Here is a 22,054-nt window from a genome sequence, read left to right as displayed (position 1 = left end):
TTAAATGACCCATTGAACGTCAGGATAGGAAAAATAGTAAAAAATCATAGTAAGTAGGAAAAAAAAGCTGGGCAGAATAGATGTGAATGGATATTTATTTATTAAGATACAGAGACTCTCAAATTGGATTAAGACACAAAAAGACAGCTTACTTTACGTACGAGGGATGCACCTAAAATGCAGTAGGAGAGAAATGGGGGAAATGGGGCAAATGAGAAACAGGAGAGAAATCGGGAAAGACAACACGAAAGGCACAAGAGCCAAACGTTGCAGAAAGAAAGATGAAACAAAATTATGCGGAAAACATGATTCAGGGTAAACTGTTCGGAGAGAGAAAGTCTCCCACTTGGTTCTGATAACAGAGCACTTTCCCTGGGAAGAAGCAGCTTCAGAATGTCCAGGTGGAAGCCCTGTAAATGCAGGGGCTTCAACAGCACCCCATCAACCGGGGCCAACGGGGAGAGACGCCTGCGGGAAGACGGCGAGGGCCCTTCCTCCCCACAGGTCTGAGCACCCATGCATCCTGGGCTGTGATGTCTTCCAGGTCATCGGGCCAAAGACCGTGGCCCCTCCCGTGGAAGGGCCCCCAGTGCTGGCCCTCGTGGGGCTGAAGGCCCGGCTCCCGCCTCCTTCCGTCTGCCCGTCTCCCCTCCGCGTGGACTCTCAGGTGGGGCTGGTGGGGAGTGGCCACCCTTCCCAGCTCACGGCCACCCGTTGCTTTCCTTCCTTCTTGGGGGAGTTTGGACGTGAGGGCGTTGTGCAAACACGGGTTCTTGGAGTTGATCTCACAGCAGTGACACCCACATGCCACCCTGCATTGTTCCCCAGGTCCCCCAATCCTGCTGGTTCAGCCCGGTGAGGGGTGGGGCGCACCTTACCACAGTCCTGAAGGGGGTTGGCATGAGGTGGGGCCGTAGGTCAGGGCAGAGCCCCTTCCCAGGGCCACGCTGAGGGGGGCTAGCAATTTTGCATCCTGAACTTGAATGGTTTTTAAGGGAGTTGCCCCTGCAGTGTGTACATTCAGGCCTGACAGATGCCTGCTAAGAATGTTCCTCTCTGTAACTGTGCAGCAATGCCCCTTGTAGGGGGGCAGGGGCAGGGAGGAAGAGAGAGACCCCAAGAAGGCCTGGGGGCTCAGTGGCCTGCTGGTCCAACTCCATCGCCCCCACACCCCCTGGCTTCCGGCCCTGTGAGCGCCTGGAGGGGTCTGGTCCCCTCTGGGGCCCTGGGGCTGGATTTTCTGGGCCCATGAGGCCCCCACACCCTTCACCCCTTCCCCTGCCACAAGGACCCCATCCCCACCTCTCCACCTCCAAGCCCCTCCCTGTCTTTCCCTGACCTCTGATAGCCTCGTCAGCTGTGTACCCAGCCCCTCTCCTTGCCGACACTCAACACAGTTCCATTTGTTGTACCTTTATTTCTAGGATAAACCCGGAACCAGATCAGCCTAACTGGCTTCTGGCCAATGATGGGGTCATGGGGAGACGGACCATTGACAGAGAACGCTGGTCCCACGCTCTCCGTCAGGGTCACACTTGGTCCAAGCCCACCCTCCCCACCCCAACTCCTCCACCTCTCACCCCTGGTGAACCCAGGCGCCTCCACCCCTGGATGAGAACAGTGATGTTGTGGAGGGGATGCCTTGCTACTTGGAGCCCCAGAGCCCCAGCAGTGGTCGCCATGCTGCCTGGGAGGTTTGAGGCCAGTCTTCCCAGGCACAGAGCCAGAGAGGGACATCCCAGGGCTGCAGGTGTCTGAGGGTGATGAGCAGATTTTGTCTGATGGGCTGTGGGGGGACCCTGTTGCCTCAGGATAAGGGGTCAGCATGCCCTAGGCAGAGGACTGCTGACCCTTCCTGTGTTTCGTGGTCTGTGGTTGAGCCGTGGTAGCTCTTCCCTCCTCACATCCCCTCACAAGGGCAGCCCCCACCCTCTTGGCTACCTTCCCAGCCCCCCTGCCCTGATGTCATCTTTGAAATTGGTGAAGAGAAAAAAGGAGTCACAAACAAAAAAATACATTCACACGGTATTTCATTGATGTGTATTCACCTGCGTTGTTGCAGGAACCCGTGCTCTTACGTCCCCATGCGCACTTGAGTTACCGTCTCATGTCCTTTCATTTCATCCTGAAGGACCACCCCCCCACCCAGTATTTCTTGTAGAACAGATCTAGTGATGAATCCTTGGTTTCTGTTGGTCTGGGCATGTGTTAACTGATTCTTTATTTTTGAAGGATAGTTTTGTTGGATATAGAATTCTTGACTGACAGGTCCCTGAACACCCCACCCTGCATGGCCAAAATTTCTGTTAATCTCGTTGAGAATCCTTTGTAGGTGATGAGTTGCTTCTCTTGAGCTGCTTTCAAGAGTTTCTCTTTGTTTTGGGGTTTCCCTAGTTTGATTATAATCTTTCCAGGTATGGATCTTTCTGAATTTATCTTACTTGGAATTCATTAAGCTTCTCAGACATGGAGATTGGTTTTTTGGGGGCTTTTTTGGTCAGATTTGTTAGGTTTTCAGCCATTGTGTCCTCAAATATTCTTTCTGCTCCTTTTTTGCACTCCTGTCTCTGATCTCATCATGTCAGTGGATGTTTACATATGTAGACACACATGGACCCACCGCTCAGATTAATATGTGAGTGACCCACAGCCCCAGAAAGTCCCACTTGCTGCTCCCCCCAGCCCGCTCCACCCCACCCCAGGGCAGCTTCTACTAGCTCTCCTGTCACTATGGTTACCTGTTCCTGCTCTTGAACCTCACACGACTGAGACCACACGGGAGGAACTCCTTTCCTGGCTGTGACGCTTGTGAGATTTTTCCTTCTTGTTGCCTATAGCAGCAGCACGTTTATTTTCATTGCTGCATGTCCTTCTGCTGTATGAACACATCACTGTGTATTTATACATTTTACTGTTGATTGATATCTCAGTTGTTTCTGATTTTACCTTTTGTGAAGAAAGTTGCTAAAAGCCTTCTTATACATATTTTGTGTGTGTGTGGATTCATGCAATTTTTTTTTTTTTGAGATATAAACCCAGGAGTATAGTTTCTGGATTACACAGTGTTGGCAAGCAGTTTTGTAAAGCACTGTGTGCTGTGCTCAGTTGCTCAGTCGTGCCCGATTCTTTGCGACTGCACGGACAATAGCCCATCAGGCTTCTCTGTCCATGGGGTTCTCCAGGCAATAATACTGGAGTGGGCTGCCATGCCCTCCTCCTCTAAAGCACTCTTCCAGTTTAAAGTCCCGCCACCAACTTGAGAGGATTCCTGGTTCCTCCACATGCTTGTCAACACTGGATAATGTCGGTCTTTTTTCAACATTTGTTTTTATTTGTTTGACCGTGCCGGGCCTTGGTTGCAGCTCTCTGGGTCTCCAGTCTTCGTTATGGCATGCGGTAGCTTTAGGTGAGACATGAGAACTCTTAGCTGTGACACAAGGGATCTAGTTCTTTGTCCAGGAATCGAATCCAGGCCCCTGCATTGGGAGCATGGCGTCTTACCCACTGGAGCCCCAGGGGGCTCCCAAACTCAGTCTTTCTGATGGGAGCTGTTCCTGGAGGTGTGTACCGGGGTCTTACTTGGCTAAGTTGTATTTCCCCGATGACTAATGCTGGCACATTTCTGTACTCCTGCTGATCAGCTGGATGTTCTCTTTGTGAAGAGTAACCCACTTCTGAATTTGGCTGTGTGTTCTTCTTGTATTGATTTGTAGGCATTCTTTCTGTATTCTGCATACATATCCTGGGCTGGGTACATGTATTACAAACGTCTGCCCTAGTTTTGTGTCTTCATCCTCTCTACGGTGTCTTCTGATGAACAGGCTTTAATTTCAAAGGCATCAAACTTATTAGTCTTTTTTTTTTTTTGTTAATAACTTTAGTTTACAAATTATTTAATCTTTTGCCTATCTCATAGTTATAAAGTTATGCTCTATTTTTTTAAAATGTAAATTTAAGCTAATTTTAGATTTACAGAAAAGTTGCAAAAATACTGCAGAGAACTCACATATATACTTCATGTAGCTTGCTCTGATTTTAATATTTTACAGAACCATAGTACCTTTATCAAAACTAAAAAACACTTATTTTATTCTTATTTTTTCCTTTATAAGCTTTCTTATCTTGTCTTTGAAATTAGGTCTGCGAGCCATCTCAAGCTACTTTTGTGTGTGGTGTGATGTGTGGGTTACATGTTTTTAATATGGATACATCCATGTGCTCCAGCACCACTTACTGAAAGACATTTCAATTACTCGGTGAATCATGGGTAACTTAGCTCAAATCATAAGTGGTTTTAGTTTAAAGAATCACTTTTTTGTTTCCATAACCTAACTGTCTACTGCATAAAACATAAAACAACTTATATAAAACAACTGCATAAAACAACACTGACTTATTAACTTGCTCTCAGTTTATTGCTGCTGTTGTTTAGTCGAATCTGACTCTTTTGTGACCTCATGGACTGTAGCCGGCCTATTGCTTCATTCAGTTCAGTTCAGTAGTAGGTCTAAAATCTGATGGTGTAAGTTCTCCAACTTTATTCTTCTGAAAGTTGTCTTAGCGATTTCTGGCTGAATCCCATTATAAATGTCATAAATAGATTTTCTTTGGTGATATTGATGGTTTATTAATCAACATAATAAATGTTTGTGCTTTTTAAAACTGAAGAAAAAAATTTTCTTCAAATAGAAAGATCACACCAAGTGTGTATCAGAACAAACCTCCATGGAGCAAACAAAGGAACCATGGGTGCACTCCAGTGATATGTCAACTGTGGAAGGGTGAGCGGAGGAGGACCAGGCTTCCCAGTCGTCAGGAGACCAATGCTCATGAAGAAAGAGGTCTGAAAGAACCACCGTTCTCAGCAGCAGATGTGGAGGCGAGAGGTTCACTGGACACTGGTAGCCAAGTGCTGAGACTGAGTGACTCTGGACCTGAGTCCTGTGCCCAGCCAGCTGTTGGTCAAAAGTGAGGCCAAGTCTCCACAGGTGGAAACTTTCCAAACCATGTGCAGAATGAGTAACAGAATGGAAATTAGAGAATTGTGTGAATTGTATATTGCATCGTAGAAATCGTAGAATAAACGTAAAAAGAAATGAATCCAGAAAGAAAGTGTGTAAGTCATAGAGCAGCAGAGAACCGCCCCTGGTGAAAGCTATTGTTAAATGTAAGTAAGTACTGATTAAGGAAATTACATACTGGCACTTCCTTGGTGATCCGGTGGCTAAGACTCCGTGCTCCTAATGCAGGGGGCCTGTGTTCAGTCCCTGGTCAGGAAACTGGATCCCACAAGCCACATCTCAAGATCTCGTGTGCTGCAACTAAGACCCCGCCCAGGCAAGTAAATAAGTAAATATTTAAAAAGTAAAAATAAAAGCAATGCCTCATTAAAAAATATGTACCAAGATCAAGCTACAGTTCCAAGTATCAATATAGGCTAATAGGGATATCAGATCAGATCAGATCAGATCAGTCGCTCAGTCGTGTCTGACTCTTTGCGACCCCATGAATCGCAGCACGCCAGGCCTCCCTGTCCATCACCAACTCCCAGAGTTCACTGAGACTCACGTCCATCGAGTCAGTGATGCCATCCAGCCATCTCATCCTCTGTCATCCCCTTCTCCTCTTGCCCCCAGTCCCTCCCAGATCAGAGTCTTTTCCAATGAGTCAACTCTTTGCATGAGGTGGCCAAATACTGGAGTTTCAGCTTTAGCATCATTCCTTCCAAAGAAATCCCAGGGCTGATCTCCTTCAGAATGGACTGGTTGGATCTCCTTGCAGTCCAAGGGACTCTCAAGAGTCTTCTCCAACACCACAGTTAAACAGCATCAATTCTTCGGCTCTCAGCCTTCTTCACAGTCCAACTCTCACATCCATACATGACCACAGGAAAACCCATAGCCTTGACTAGACGAACCTTTGTTGGCAAAGTAATGTCTCTGCTTTTGAATATGCTATCTAGGTTGGTCATAACTTTCCTTCCAAGGAGTAAGCATCTTTTTATTTCATGGCTGCAGTCACCATCTGTAGTGATTTTGGAGCCCAGAAAAATAAAGTCTGACACCGTTTCCACTGTTTCCCCATCTATTTCCCATGAAGTGATGGGACCGGATGCCATGATCTTTGTTTTTTGAATGTTGAGCTTTAAGCCAACTTTTTCACTCTCCACTTTCACTTTCATCAAGAGGCTTTTTAGTTCCTCTTCACTTTCTGCCTACAAGAAGATAATACAAAAGTGATGCTAAGAATTTTGTTTCCTTAGAGGGAGAATACAGCTGTTGATTTACTAATTTAATGTAAGCAAACATGGTCATGGTGGTTTAGTTGCTAAGTTGTGTCTGACTCTTCGCAACCCCATGGACTGTAGTCCGCCAGGCTCCTCTGTCCATGGAATTCTCCAGGCGAGAATACTGGAGCAGGTTGCCATTCCCTTCTCCAGAGGATCTTCCCAACCCTGGAATTGAACCCAGGTCTTTTGCATTGCAGGCAGATTCTTTACCAACTGAGCTGAGGGAGGCCCTAAGCAAACATAAATGTATAAAATTATTTATTAAAAGATAATAGTGACATGTGCAAGAAAGTCACTTCACTTGTGTCAACTCTTTTCAGCCCCCATGGACTGTAACCTGCAAGGCTCCTCTGTCCATGGGATGCTCCAGGCAAGAATACTGGAATGGGTAGCCATTCCTGTCTCCAGGGGATCTTCCCGACCCAGGGATTGAACCCAGGTCTTCTGCACTGCAGGCAGATTCTTTACCATCTGAGCCACCAGGGAGCCCTCTGATGCCAAAGAAGCTAAGGCTGATTGGTTCTTTGAGGACCTACAAGATCTTCTAGAACTAACACCAAAAAAGGTTATCCTTTTATTCCAAGGGGACTGGAATGCAAAAGTAGGAAGTCAAGAGACCCCTGGAGTAACAGGCAAGTTTGGCCTTGGAGTACAGAATGAAGCAGGGCAGAGGCTAATAGAGTTTTGTCAAGAGAACATACTGGTCATAGCAAACACCTATTACAGCAACACGAGAGACGACTCTACACATAGACATCACCAATTGGTAAATATTGAAATCAGATTGATTGTATTCTTTGCAGCCAAAGATGGAGAAGCTCTATACAGTCAACAAAAACAAGACCAGGAGCTGACTGTGGCTCAGATCATGAACTCCTTATTGCCAAATTCAGACTTAAATTGAAGAAAGTAGGGAAAACCACTAGACCATTCAGATATGACCTAAATAAAATCCCTAACAATTATACAGTGGAAGTGAGAAATAGATTTAAGAGACTAGATATGATAGAGTGCCTGATGAACTATGGATGGAGATTCGTGACATTGTACAGGAGAGAGGGAGCAAGACCATCCCCAAGAGAAAAAAATGCAAAAAAGCAAAATGGATGTCTGGGGAGGCCTTACAAATAGCTGTGAAAAGAAGAGAAGAAAAAAGCAAAGGAGAAAAGGAAAGATATACCCATTTCAATGCAGAGTTCCAAAGAATAGCAAGGAGAGATAAGAAAGGCTTCCTCAGTGATCAGTGCAAAGAAATACAGGAAAACAATAGAATGGGAAAGACTAGAAATCTCTTCAAGTAAATTAGAGATACCAAGGGAATATTTCATGCAAAGATGGGCTCAATAAATGACAGAAATGGTATGGACCTAACAGAAGCAGGAGATATTAAAAGGTGGCAAGAATACATAGGAGAACTGGACAAAAATGATCTTCGTGGCCTAGATAATCACGATCACCTAGAGCCAGACATCCTGGAATGTGAAGTCAAGTGGGTCTTAGGAGGCATCACTACAAACAAAGCTAGAGGAGGTGAGGGAATTCCAGTTGAGCTATTTCAAATCCTAAAATATGATGCTGTGAAAGTGCTGCACTCAATATGCCAGCAAATTTGGAAAACTCAGCAGTGGCTGAAAAAGGACTGGGAAAGGTCAGTTTTCATCCCAATCTCTAAGAAAGGCAATGCCAAAGAATGCTCAAACTACTGCCAAATTGCACTCATCTCACACGCTAGTAAAGTAATGCTCAAAATTCTCCAAGCCAGGCTTCAGCAATATGTGAACCGTGAACTTCCAGATGCTCAAGCTGGTTTTAGAAAAGGCAAGAGAGTTCCAGAAAAATATCTATTTCTGCTTTATTGTCTATGCCAAAGCCTTTGACTGTGTGGATCACAATAAACTGTGGAAAATTCTGAAAGAGGTGGGAATACCAGACCACCTGACCTGCCTCTTGAGAAATCTGTATGCAGGTCAGGAAGCAACAGTTAGAACTGGACATGGAACAACAGACTGGTTCCAAATAGGAAAAGGAGTACGTCAAGACTATATATTGTCACCCTGCTTATTTAACTTCTATGCAGAGTACATCATGAGAAACACTGGGCTGGATGAAGCAAAAGCTGGAATTAAGATTTCTGGGTGAAATATCAATAACCTCAGATATGCAGATGACACCACCCTTATGGCAGAAAGGGAAGAAGAACTAAAGAGCCTCTTGATGAAAGTGAACGAGGAGAGTGAAAAAGTTGGCTTAAAGCTCAACATTCAGAAAACTAAGATCATGGCATCTGGTCCCATCACTTCATGGCAAATAGATGGAGAAACAGTGGAAACAGTGGAAGGCTTTATTTTGGGGGGGCTCCAAAATCACTGCAGATGGTGACTGCAGCCATGAAATAAAAAGACATTTGTTCCTTAGAAGAAAAGTTATGACCAACCTAGACACCATATTAAAAAGCAGAGACATTACCAACAAAGGTCCATCCAATCAAAGCTATGGTTTTTTTCAGTAGTCACGTATGGATGTGAGAGTTGGACTATAAAGAAAGCTGAGTGCCAAAGAATTGATGATTTTGAACTCCAGTGTTGGAGAAGACTCTTGAGTCCCTTGGACAGCAAGGAAAAGCAACCAGTCCATCCTAAAGGAAATCAGTCCTGAATGTTTATTGGAAGGACTGATGTTGAAGCTGAAAGTCAAATACTTTGGCCACCTGATGAGAAGAGGTGACTCATTTGAAAAGACCCTGATGCTGGGAAAGATTGAAGGTGGGAGGAGAAGGGGGCGACAGAGGATGAGATGGTTGGATGGCATCACTGACTCAATGGACATGAGTTTGAGTAAACTCCAGGAGTTGGTGATGGACAGGGAGGCCTGGCGTGCTGCAGTCCATCGGGTCACCAAGAGTCGGATATGACTGAGTGACTGAACTGAACTGGGAAGGCTTTACAAATAGCTGAGGAAGGAAGAGAAGCGAAAGGCAAGGGAGAAAGAGAAAGATACACCCAAATGAATGCAGAGTTCCTGAGAATAGCACAGAGAGAAAAGAAGGCCTTCTTAAATGAACACTGCAAAAAAGTAGAGAAAAGCAACAGAACAAGAAAGACTAGAGAGCTCTTCAAGAAAAATGGAGATACGTCAATGCTGTATATTGTCAGCCTGCTTATTTAAGTTATATACAGAGTACATCATGCAAAATGCAACCCTGGATGAATTACAAGCTGGAGTCAAGATTGCCAGGAGAAATATCAACAACCTCAGATATGCAGATTATACCACTCTGAGGGCAGAATGCGATGAGGAACTAAAGAGCTTCTTGATGAAGGTGAAAGAGGAGAGTGAAAAAGCTGGCTTAAAATTCAACATCAACAAAACCAAGATCGTGGCATCTGGTCCCATCACTTCATGGCAAATAGAAGGAGGAAAAGTGGAAGCAGTGACAGATTTTATTTTTTGGGCTGCGAAATCACTGCAGATGGTGACTGTAGCCATGAAATTAAAAGATGCTTGCTCCTTGGAAGGAACACTATGATAAACCTAAACAGCATATTAAAAAGGAAAGATATAACTTTGCCGACAAATGTCTGTCTAGTCAAAGTATGGTTTTTCCAGTAGTCATGTATGGATGTGAGAGTTGGACTATAAAGAAAACTGAGTGGCACAGAATTGATGCTTTTGAACTGTGGTGCTGGAGAAGACTTTTGAGAGTCCCCTGGACAGCAAGGAGTTCAAACCAGTCAGTTGTAAAGGAAGTCAACCCTGAATATTCATTGGAAGGACTGATGCTGAAGCTCCAGTACTCTGGGCACCTGATGCGAAGAGCTGACTCATTGGAAAAGACCCTGTTGCTGGGAAAGATTGAAGGTGGGAGGAGAAGGGGACGACAGAGGATGAGATGGTTGGATGGCATCAATGGACTTGAGTTTGAGCAAACTTGGGGAGATAGGGAGGGAAGAACAGGGAAGCCTGGTGTGCTGCAGTCCATCGGGTCGCAAAGAGTCCAGCGTGACTTATCGACTGGACAACAACAAATACTGTTGTATCTGTTAGGTAATACCTATGACTCCGCAGGGCATATGTGGTGATGGGGGCATCAGAGAAAATGTAAAGCAAGGCAAAGACTGTTCTGAAGACTCAGTGGAAGGGTGCCTCTCAAGACCCCCGTGGGATGCAACAGTGTTCATTGGAGAACGTTTGCTGTTTAACCGTGAACTCTTTTCAGAGGCCTGGGAGGAGACGAGGGGAGCACCGAAGGGCTGGACAGTGGGGGCGAACGCCCCATTCTGGTCCCGAAAGGACAGGGCCGGTCAGTGCGTCGTGCCCGCAGGGAGCCCGGCCCCCACGGAAGCCCCCAGAGGAGGGCGGCAGGGTTTCGTCCGGGATCCTGCCAAGTCTGAGGAAGACTCGCGCAGAGCTGCCTTCATGGAGGCGTCTGCGGGTACACAAGCCTCGGGGGTGCGGCCGGGAGGCCCGGACCCGGGAGCAAAGCAGCTCAGGGCGAAGGCCGCCCTCGGGCTTCTGGGGCAGCCTCACTGCGGAGCCGGAGGGGCACCTCTCCTGACGGCGCAGTGCCTCCGCCCCGCCCGGGCCTCCGCCTGGAGGAGCGGCCGCTCCGCCCCCTGACGCCTCTTTCCCGGGGGCTTCTTCCCGCCCTGAGGCTTCCTTGCCGGCCTCGCGTATGGAGAAGGGCAGCCCCGCTTTCTCCGCAGTGGGACTGTCCGACCCCGCTGGTGTGCTCTGCGGGGCTCGCAGGACCACGTGGGGGTTGAAAGAGTTACTGCCAGCCCGGCACAGATGGGCTCGCACTGCGCGTCAGACTGGAAGCGGCCACTGCACGCAGGCCCGAGCGACTGGACCCAGCAGAACCGGACTCCGGAGCATGCGGTCTGGTCCCGGTTGTGCAGTTCAGGACGGTCCCAGCTCCCTGGTGGAGACGCATCTCCAGGCCCCCCACAAGGGCCTGGGAGGGGCAGCCGCCGCTTCTGGCTCCAGCCTCCCGCCTCCCTGCTGGGCCTCTGAACCGTCAGAGTCAGGACAGGCCAGGTTCCTCAGGGCTCCTCGCTGACCTCCACCCGAGGCGGCGGCCTCTTCACACTGGTGATGCCCGGCCCATCGCAGACGAGCCGTCGCCCCGTCTAGTCACACCCCGACTGAGGCGCGCCCGTGATCCCATCAGGGCCCCGCGGGATCGCTGACCGCATCACCAGGAGGCTGCCATTGGCCGAGGCTGGAGCCCCGCACAGCTGGGTCCAGCTCAAGAGAGGCCACGTGCGGCACACCAGCATCCTCGGTGGGCACAGGGGCTCGGCCTGGGCTGCAGCACCGCCTCGGACTCGAGACCCCGTCAGACCTTCTCAGACCCGAACCTCCCTGGACCTGAGACCTTCCTGGACCCGAACCGCCTCGGGCACCCCAGCTGCTCTGGCCCAAGCGTGAAGGGCGCGCTCCAGGGCCTTGCTGGACGGAGGCAGCCCCAGAGGGTCAGGTGAGGACGAGATTCTGAGACGGCGGCCGGGCGGTCACTCTGCCGCTTCCCCTCCCGCCTGCCCCCTCCCCGGCCCCTCCCTAGATCAGTCGCTGAGCAGCCCAGGGGTCTTCCTCCCCCACGCCTCACTCTGGAGCCAGCCCTCTGCTTCCTGCCCGCCCCTGAGCCAAGCCCGGGGAGCAGAGGGCCCCCCACCACGGCCCCTCGGCTCCCCCGAGCACTGTCCACTGCAGCGCTGGCCTCCCCAGCTGGGGTCTCAGCGTCTGGGCCCCAGGAAGGGGTGGAGTGCCATGGGAAGCTGTTGCCTGGCGGATTCTGCCCTGAAGGCGGCAGGCCCCCCCACAGGGAGCCCAGTGGCCGTTGGGGTTCTCCCGTCTCTGTCCTCTGAGGCCTGCATGGTGGGGGCGAGGGGCTGAATGCCAGATGCCCAGATAACTAAGGGCCACGCAGGCACCCCGGGCAGGGTCACTCCTGTATCACCCTTTCGTGGTCATCTGTGCTTTCGCTCAGCTCTCCCCTCACCTCACCCCCGACCTTTCCTCCAGCCCCCCGAACCCTCTCTGACTCTCTTGTCTGCTTACCTGCAGGTTCCAAGGAGCCGCCTGGGCACCCTGAGGAGTCAGCCCGTGGAAGGAGAGCTCCCCCGAGATGGACGCGTGTGCATGCAGGGAGCCAGCCATGTGGGGCGTTGGCCGTGCTCCCTGGCCCCCTCGGCAGCTGTGGGCCCTGCCTGTGCTACTCTTACCTCTGGGGAGCCCAGCATGTAACTGACCCCGCCTGCTGGCCTGACTGGAGGGCTCCCTGGCTGGAGTTCCCCGACCCTTGCAGTTCCACCGGGGTGCCCTTTGCCAGCCATCCTTGGATGGGGTACCCCCCTCCGGCTGCCTCAGGGCCTTCCATCTGGGTCTGGGGCATCTGCAGCTTTGACCCCCTCATGGGGAGCCAGCCCTCAGTCCCCTGTTTTTCCAGAGTGTTTCCTTACTCTGTGGAGCCCCCAGCCCCATTCTCCTCAGTCCTTCCAGCTCCAGCTTTGGGTGCCCCGGGGCCCATGCCCAGATGGGGTGTGTGGGGAGCCAGCACTTGGCCCCCTGGACCCCCAGGGTGTTTCGTTACCCTGTGGAGCCCCCACCCCCATACTCCTCGTCCCCTCCAACTCTAGGTGGGGACACCCCCGAGCCCGGTGCCCAGCGGGGATGGCAGCCCCCGCCCAGCTCAGCCCGCCTGACTGCGGTGGGGAGCCCGCCCAGGGCTGCTTCCCACGTGACGATGGCACTGGAAGTCCTTCCCTCAGGAGGGCTGCCCAGGTCAGCATGTGGGCCCCAAACCACCCTGCAGCCCAGAACTCTGCCCTCTGCCCCCTTCCCCCTGTGTGGACCCTCAGCCGGAACCCCACGGCCCCCGCCCCCACCGCCCACCCTCCCGGGCCCGCCGCCGCCTCTTCTAGCTCTGATATGCGCTTGGAGACCATGCCCTCCGGTGGTTAGGGGCCGTGGGGTCCAATGAGCCCTGCTGTGCCCGCTGCCCAGATAACTTCCAAACCTGCTGTGACAGATGGGGAGCACGGGCCATTCTTATAAAACGTGTAACTGTGAGCGTCTTACATTCAAATACGCCATGCTGTGCTGTCAGCTGGGTTCATGCTTCACTCGTTAGAAAGACCCAGCCTCATTTGCATGCGTACACTTCCGATCATTCTCAAATTTGTTACCGAAAGTTTTTCATGTGATTATTTCCTACTCTGTTGATTATCTGTGGTATCCCACTTTTCTTTCTTAATATTTCATATATTAAAAGAAGAAATCTTAATGTAGATCTCTTGCTTTTATTGAACCCGCTGCTCACTCAGCAGTTCTCTTGTGTCTCCTGAAGGCGCTCTCTGCTCCCCGTGTCCACTGTGGGCTGATTGTTTCCTAACACCATGTAGGTGGCGCTCGCTCAAGTCATTTTTAGCCTTTATTCTTTTCTCATATAATTTTTAATGCCATAAAATTTTCTTTAAATGTATCACTTGAGATGTATTCCATAGTAATATGTGATGTTTCATTTCTGTATCTTTTAAAACAATTCTTACTAAGGGGAAAATCAAGTAAATATTATTTGTCTTCTTTCTGCCAGCAGACAAACCAGACTCTCCTTCGCGGTTCTAAGCGTCTCACAGGCCTCTCTCCAATCTTCCAGTTGCCGTTCTGTCCTCCATAGCCGTTGTAATGCAGTGCCAATAAAAGTGAAAACAATATTCATATGGCGCAGCTTGAAGCTTGGTGGAAGTTACTCAGAGTATTTATATACTGTTGTTTGTGCGCTTACCATGGAAGCTCGCTTTCAAGCAGCATTTTGTACAACGTGAATCTCTGAAGCAGAAGTGTTTTTCTTTACTGATTCCGAGAGAAATCATTAAAAGTGCATTCTGAAGGGGGTGAAAATGAAGCGCTCACGTTGCTTGATACGGCTTTGGAATCTGGAGTAATCGCTGTGTTAGAAGGTTGTTGAGCTTGAAGAAGCCATGTCTCCTGGGACCTGAAGGTGATGGTGTTCGGTCCTAGCTCTGGAAGCGGTTTCCTTGTCGAGTGTGGAGGTCAGCCTCACAGTGCCCCAGCCCTGGGCTCCGGACGGCGCTTCTGCAGAGGGTGCGCGTGCCTCATTCTCCCTCAGCTGAGTTATCTCTTAGACGGGATGCAGACGGGGCCTTTCTCTCTTCGCACTGATTGCAAAAGTCTGGACAAATCTGAGACCTCTGGTGACAGGTGCCCAGGGGACTGGCCCCTCGGGAGGCCACCGAGGCTGGGAGTGGCCTCAGGTAGCTAGGCTGCTAGGCCACTTGTCCCAGTGTCCCAAGGACCAGCCCAGACCGGGTTGTCACCACCGTCCACCCCAGGTACATCAATGCCCAGAGAACAGCAAATCTTGCCTGCCAGTTGGGCCAGGGCCCTCGGTGGAGTGGCTTGTCGGGGGCTGCGGGCCACAGAGACCCACAGCTCCTCCACACCCCACACCCCCATGGTTTTCTTGCCCCTGCTTCCTGTTTGTGTTTGGAGAATTTCAATGGTAGGAGTAACAGGAAGAATGGACGCCCATGTACCCTCCACCTACGTGGATTGTTCCTCCTGTGAATTTTTCTTTAATTTCTGTCTCCAGTCACCTAAATAGTCTTACAAGTGATGTCCCCTGTGTCTGCTCATCAGTCCCCGTCTCAGTCTGTCCTCTCCCCACTAATCTGGTAATGGTGTCACAGTAAATTCTGGATGCCTGACCCTTGCTCGTGCGTCTCTGCAGAACGAGGGCACTGCCCTGCAGGCCGTGCCGTCGTCACTCCTGACTGCGTAGTCTGCAGAGCGTACACACGCTCCCAGTTGGCCCTAGAGTGTAGGTTTTCCCTTAAGTGTTCAAAAGTGTGTGTTTTTTAATTTTTTTCAATTAAATTTTCTTAATTTTAAATTTTGTTTTTGCCTAACAGTGTATTTTATACCTGGCTTTCTGGGGGGAAGGGATTGGGGTAGATCAAATGGTCCTTTGCCCATCCTATTTGGAGAGGTGAGAGTTCCTCACTTTTCCCTTGGGTTGGGGCTGTGCTCTTTGAGTGTGCATGTTTATAAAACGTTCTTTATATATTCCATAGAAAAGTCTTTTGTTAGATGCAAGTGCTGATTAAATATTCGTTGTGGCTCTTCTTTCCCTTCGGCTGCACTGGGTTTGCTGCTGTGTGGGCTTCCTCCAGCTGCAGCTTGCAGGGGCTTCTTTTCCTTGTGGTGCAGGAGCTTCTCATCACTGGCTTTTCCTTCTACAGAGCGCAAGCTCTAGGGTGTGTGGGCTTCAGTCGTCGCGGCTCCTGGGCTCAGCAGCTGCGGTGTGCGGGCTCCAGAGCACAGGCTCAACGGTTGTGGTGAATGGGCTTATCTGTCGTGGGATCCTCCCAGAACAGGGATCAGACCCGTGTCTCCTGCAGTAGCAGGCAGATTCTTTACCACTGAGCCACCGGGAAAGCCCTCTTTGTGGCTTTTTAAATGGCGTCTGTAGGTGAACAGAAGTTTTAAATTGTATAGAAGTCTTATTTGTCAATATTTTTTTATTAGTGCTCTTCAGTCTGTTTAAAATTATTAAGCCTGTTTAATTCTTTGTCTACTTCCAAGTCATGAACATATTCTCATATTTTTTTCTTGGAGTTTTATTGTGTTACCTTTTATGTTTCCATCTCAAATTAATTTTTGGAACATACTAACTCTCAGTTTGGGGCACAGCATATGCTGTATTTTAGGAAACGTTTTTGTGTACTTAAATTCTTCAATTGTTTGGTATAATATGCTACATATGTCAATTAGGTCAAGTTAGATAATTATTTTGTTCACATCTTCTATCTTTTCATGTCTTCTTGTTCTATTATTTACTGAGAGAATTAAAATCCATGGTTTTGCATTTTTCTATTTTTCCTTTTAGTTCTGTCCATCGTTGCTTTGTTTTCTAAAGATATGTTATTGTGTGTTTTATTGTTTTATTGTCTGGACCATCTGTTTTATTGTTTTATCGTCTGGACTATTTGTCCCTTTATTCTTATAGAGTGTCACACTTGACACTGTTCAATACTTCTCGCATTAGAGTCTGTTTTGTCTGGGAATTTATCTGCTCTTTTATCTAGTCTTTGCTTTATTTGCACTTTGTGCTGTTATATTCCAACGTGTTTCCTGAGAGCTTGTTTGGAGGCTCTAGCAGGGGAGCACAGTACACCCCTGACGGGAGACTGGTCCTCCTCTGTTGGGACGGTCGTCCTTTGACCGAGCGGCAGCTGCAGGAGGGACACATGTGGGGTGGTGAGGGAGCAGGGGACACGCACCTACCCAGTCACATCAGCTGAGTCAACCCTGCGACCACTGGGTGACAGGTGCTGCAACCAGATCACCCTCACGGCCTCAAAATGTCTCTTAAAACCTCAGAGAGCTTTAAAAACCCAGGCTCGAGACCTGTCCTGTAGCTGGATTGTTTACTCCATATCAGTTTAGTGTGGTCCCTGATGCGGCTGCCCTTGCCCACCGTCTCACTGTGGTCTCTTGGTCCATACCTCCTCCTGCACCTTTTGTTTAAAAAATTTCTCCACTGTATCTCTTTATTACTTTTAAATTAGACTTCAGTCTATCATTCTTTTGGCAGTTACTCTAAAGATTAAAACACAGACCCTCCATTGATTACTGTCTACTTGATACAAGTATTTGTACCAGTTTCCAAACCATGCAGTTCAACTCCAGTCTCCCACTTCTCCCTAGCGGGCTGTTGCTAATTGCTGTAATGTACTCTGCACTCTGCGTCTCTGTTATAAAGTTGACAAGACAGCATCAATTGCTTAGTCTTAAGGCAATGGCACCCCACTCCAGTACGCTTGCCTGGAAAATCCCATGGACGGAGGAGCCTGGTGGGCTGCAATCCATGGGGTCGCTAAGAGTTGGACACAACTGAGCGACTTCACTTTGACTTTTCACTTTCATGCACTGGAGAAGGAAATGGCAACCCACTCCAGTGTTCTTGCCTGGAGAATCCCAGGGATGGGGGAGCCTGGTGGGCTGCCATCTATGGGGTCGCACAGGGTCGCACACGACTGAAACGACTTAGCAGTAGGAAATAATCGTTATTTTTACATTTTTCCATTTGTTTCCCGTTCCTGCATTCCTTCCTTCCTGAATCTCCACACCTGCAACTGGAATCATTTTTCTCTTCTTTCTGTGTTTCTTTGGCTTCAGGTTCTTGTGAGTTACTCTCTCAGCTTATGTTTGCCTGAAAAATGTCTTTTTTTGGTCCTTCACTTTTAAGGGATATTTTGCTAACCCTTTTTGCTAAGTTGGCAGTTATTTTGTTCTTTAGAAAGTAAAGCATCACTTCATTTCATTTTGTAGTGGGAGTCTAAGTCAGAAGGAAGACTTGGACGCATTGGCCAACTTGGAGAGCACAGCGCGTGCTCACCCACCTGAGACACTCACTGCAGTTAGTCTCTGTTGTGACTGTGCCTGATTCCCCTGCTGGAGAATGTGGCCTGCGGCAAACCCGTTCTTCAAAAGTCATTGTTGTTGTAAACCCAGTAAAGTTTGTGGACTTACTCTCTCGCGGTGATAGCAGAGCTCACGTGGCCGTCAGATCACACTTGCTGACCGTGCGGCTCACGTCCACATCCTTGGCTAGTTTTTGGTTTGCCTGAGCTCTCATCTTCTTAGAGAGGCATGCATTGAGTATATAGGCTTTATCAAGTTCAGCGTTATTCCTTGGCATTCTATTTTCCTGAGAGTTCTAACACTTCAGAATATACTGAAATCTTATCAAACCCTTTCTCTGTATCTGCCAAGGACAGTTTTGTGTAATCGTTAAGGTAGACATTTTTTGTCTTCTGTAGCCTAACAATGTAGTGAATTATTTCATGTGGAAAATTATCTTTGCATCGCTGGGGTAAAGTATGTCCAGTCACAGGTTTTCTCTTGTAGGACACTTTACATTTGGTTTGTTCCTGTGCTGTTTAGGATATTTTACATGAAGGGAAATAACCCAGGCGTGTTTTCTTGTGTTGACTTTACCAGCTCTGAATATAAGGTAATAATCGCTTCCAAAAATTAATTTCAAAATTCTCCTCTTTTAAAGGAATATTCTGGAGCATTCTTATGAAGAAGTTTGGAAATTCATCTGTAAAGCTGTCTGCGCCTGGGGCTTTTTAGTAGTAAGGGCATCATCACTTTGCTTATGACATTTACTTACATGTCTCGTTCATGAATTGCTTTTGTAGTTCTGTGTTTTGCTTACATATATCTTCTCTCCTCTTTCTTAGTCTTCCCAATGTTTTGTGTATTTTTTTAAAAAACAAATACTGTTTTGGTTTTTCACCTTTTAAAATCATTTCATTATTCTGTGTTTGTGGATTTTGTCTTTGTATTTTTTCTTTCATTTTGTCCTTGGGTTTCTTCTGTGGCTGCTTTTCTAACTTCCGCTGGAGCGCTCGGTCTCCTCTGCGATGAACCTGAGGTGATACGGTTGTCTCAGAATACCTCTTTAGAGGTGTCTCACTGGCTGGGCAGCTGCCGCGTTTGTTATATCTGTTCTGCAGGGTGGAGAGGCCCTCCTGCCTGGTCAGGGGCCAGCTTCCACAGCCTAGCCCACCCTGTGCAGTGATGTCTGAATGGACACTTGGACACTCAGTCCTGACCTCTGGTCACTCTTATGCCAACTTTGAAGGCTTTCCACGTTCCTGTATGCAGTGTGTTATTTTAAATTCGCTCTTGTTACTTCAACTAGTGTATTTTTTAAGGAAGTGTCACATATTAAGTATAATCACTAAAGTACTTGGGAATTTGGTGTCTCTCGCCATACATTGAATATAAACTAGATGTAATGAGGTAGTACAACGTGATGAAACTGGCTGGATGTCACTGTTTCTGCATGTCTCACCACCCCCGCCAGCTTGGCTTCATGAGAGGGAGAGACGTCAGGATGGGCATTAGGGCTGTCCACCCTGCCCCTGGCTCGCTCTCTGGTGTCCCGAGGACACTGTTGTCTGCGACCCTAGTGTTGCAGAGCCTGGGCCGGTGGAGGCTGCACCTTGGATGCTGGACGTGGGGACCCATCTCTGCCACCCCCCCGCCCCACACTGCCCGGCTCCTCGTGCACAGTTCACGCTCTGTCTTGGGCACAGAGGTTGGCAGTGGAGCTGACCGCAGCCCTGGGAGACCCCGTGTCCTTTCCTCTCGGCTTCTGACTCGGGTTCCCCGCTCCTGCTCTGTCCCCTGCTGGAACTCGAGGCCAGCCAGCCCTCGTTAGCCAGTGTTTCTTGTTGGTTAGTTGCTCAGTCATGTCCAGCTCTTTGCAACCCTATGGACTGCAGCCCGCCAGGCTCCTCTGTCCATGAGATTCTCCCGGCAAGAACACTGGAGTGGGATTCCATGACCTCCATGATCCTCCAGGGGATCTTCCCAACCCAGGGATCGAACCCACAGCTCTTGCATTGGCAAGCAGATTCTTTACCACTGAGCCCACCTAGAAGCATGGCCCCCGCTAGAGCAACCCCCAAGCATGACACCCCTTGTTGGTCACTTCCGACCACTCACTCACTGCAATCAGCTCACTGCGACCGATGCCTGCCTGGGCCAGCCCTGCCCTACTGTGAGATTCAGAGTGGGCACAAGCCTGAGGTCCTGCTCTGTGCTGCCCCAGAGACTGCGTCTCCTGGCTCACCTGCTCCCCACAGGGTCAGCAATGGGCGATGCTGGGGAGACTGGAGGCTGGGGAGGTGGGAGAAGTGGCCTGACTCCCTCTCTGCCCTCTACCACCCCTGCTCCCCTGGGCTGCCCTGCTGAGGCCATGTCCCCTCTGATGTCCTGAATCTCAGGCCGGCACATCCCCTCCTCCTCCCATCACAGCCCTGAGACTTCCTGCTGGTGGTTCATTATCCCACAGCTTCTCAGCACCTCCCAAGTGACCAGTGCCCAGAAGTAGGCCCCTCAGACCACAGGTTACAGGACCTCCAGGGCTTGTGTCCTGTAGGACAGGCTGAGAGCCTGGACGGGGTCCTTGCAGGCTGAGGCACCTTGGGAAGGTGGGGAGGGAACTTCGGAGCCTCACCTCGACTGCCTGGTAGTCACTGTTCACTGAGATGTGGGCACTGGGGGCCTGGGTCCGGCTGCCCCAGCAGCCTCTGGAGGCGTGCCCCCTCACACACTGGCTCATCGCTCATCTCCAGCGTGGACGAGGTGACTCATGGGGTCACTCAGTGAGCAGACAGGCCCACGGGTTGGCTGGATCACCACAGGCTTGGGGCCGGGACCCTGACATGTGTGTGTTGAGCTCTTCATGCGCCTGTCGAGGCCTCAACCAACTCAGGCCACAGGGCACTCCAGGGTGGACAGTGCGAGTGCTTCTGCTGGGCGGCCGATGCTCCCGGTGGTCTGACCGTGCCCTGAGGCGCTCGGTGTCAGACCTGGCAGGCGCTGGAGAACCCTGAGGGTCACAGCTGCCTTGGATCAGCATCCTCTGCAGAGCTTCACGTGGGTCAGGAGGTCAGATGGGAAACCGAGGGCCAGAAGTGTCAGGACCTGCTCACTCACAGGCCAGTGAGTGCCAGAACCAGGCTTCAAACCCACGGGCACCATCCTCGCCCAGGGCTCTGGTTGGTTATCATCCCCACCCGGCCTCTGTTGGTCTGAAAGGGGACATCTTCTCGATCAACGCAGGACTGAGTCATTGGCAGAAGAGCGTTTATCTTGCATTTAAGGAGAGTGTTTCCAGTGTATTTACTTTCTTAAAAAAAATTATTTTTCATTGAAGGATAATCACTTTACAATATTGTGTTGCTTTTTGCCATACATCAGCGTGAATCAGCCATGGTATGCATGTGTCCCCTCCCTCTTGAACCTCTCTCCCACCCCTCTGGGTTGTCACAGAGCTCTGAGTTGATTTCCTGAGTCATACGGCAAATTCCCACCGACTGTCTTATTTGACATACCATAGTGTAAGCTTCCATTCTACACTCTCCGTCTGTCCCAGCCTCTCCTCCCTTCCCCCCAACCGTGTCCATAAGTTTGTTCTTTCTCTGTGTCTACTGCTGCCCTGCAAATGTTCATCCATTCCATCTCTAGATTCCATGTTATGCATTAATATATGATATTTGTTTCTCTCTTTCTGACTTACTTCACTCCGTATAAAAGTCCCTAGGTTCATCCACCTCGTTAGAACTGACTCAGATGTGTTCCTTTTTAGGGCTGAGTAATATTCCCTTGATGTATACCACAGCTTTTTTATCCACCCGTCTGTCGATGCACGTCCAGGCTGCTTCCGTGTCGTGGCTGTTGCAAATAGTGCTGCAGTGAACACTGGGGCACATGTGTCTTTTTCAATTTTGGTTTCCTCAGGGAGGCCCGTCATGCTGCAGTCCATGGGATCGCAAAGGCTTGGACACAACTTGGTGACTGAACAACAACAGGGTATTTGCCTAGTAGTAGGCTTGCTGGGTCATATGGTAGTTTTATTCCTAGTTTTTAAAGGAATCTCCATACCGTCTTCCATAGTGTCTGTACCAATTTACATTCCCATCAACAGTGCAAGAGGGTCTGTTTTTCTCCACACCCTCTCCAGAAATTATTGTTTGTGGGTTTTTTGATGATGGGCATTCTGTCTGGCCATTCTGAGTCTCTTGATGAAAGTGAGAGTGAAAAAGTTGGCTTAAAACTCAACATTCAAAAAACTAAGATCATGGCATCTGGTCCCATCACTTCATGGCAAATAGACGGGGAAACAATGGAAACAGTGACAGACTTTATTTTGTAGGGCTC

At 49.3% G+C, this 22,054-nt stretch overlaps 1 protein-coding gene across 1 annotated transcript; it reads left to right on the top strand.

Moving 5' to 3' along the window:
- The first annotated feature begins 11,635 nt into the window (after positions 1 to 11,635).
- PRR23E (PRR23 family member E) lies at positions 11,636 to 14,547 on the top strand. The gene is made up of 3 exons (XM_055557753.1): positions 11,636 to 11,768; positions 12,356 to 12,720; positions 12,846 to 14,547. Exons 2-3 carry the CDS (start codon positions 12,631 to 12,633, stop codon positions 13,269 to 13,271), a joined length of 516 nt encoding a protein of 171 aa, XP_055413728.1. The 5' UTR covers positions 11,636 to 11,768; positions 12,356 to 12,630; the 3' UTR covers positions 13,272 to 14,547.
- Positions 14,548 to 22,054: the final 7,507 nt, after the last annotated feature.

This window comes from Bubalus kerabau, chromosome 20, assembly GCF_029407905.1.
Source record: "Bubalus kerabau isolate K-KA32 ecotype Philippines breed swamp buffalo chromosome 20, PCC_UOA_SB_1v2, whole genome shotgun sequence".
NCBI classification, from domain to species: domain Eukaryota; kingdom Metazoa; phylum Chordata; class Mammalia; order Artiodactyla; family Bovidae; genus Bubalus; species Bubalus kerabau.
Note: the sequence above shows the minus strand (reverse complement) of the source record. Positions and strands in the feature narration are given on the sequence as shown.

What these genes read in the sequence shown, in the direction of transcription:
- PRR23E (XM_055557753.1), top strand. Translation starts at nt 12,631, where the DNA reads ATGGGGTACCCCCCTCCGGCTGCCTCAGGGCCTTCCATCTGGGTCTGG. An exon ending in TCATGGGGAGCCAGCCCTCA is followed by an intron (nt 12,721 to 12,845) that starts GTCCCCTGTTTT and finishes GTGGGGAGCCAG; the next exon opens with CACTTGGCCCCCTGGACCCC.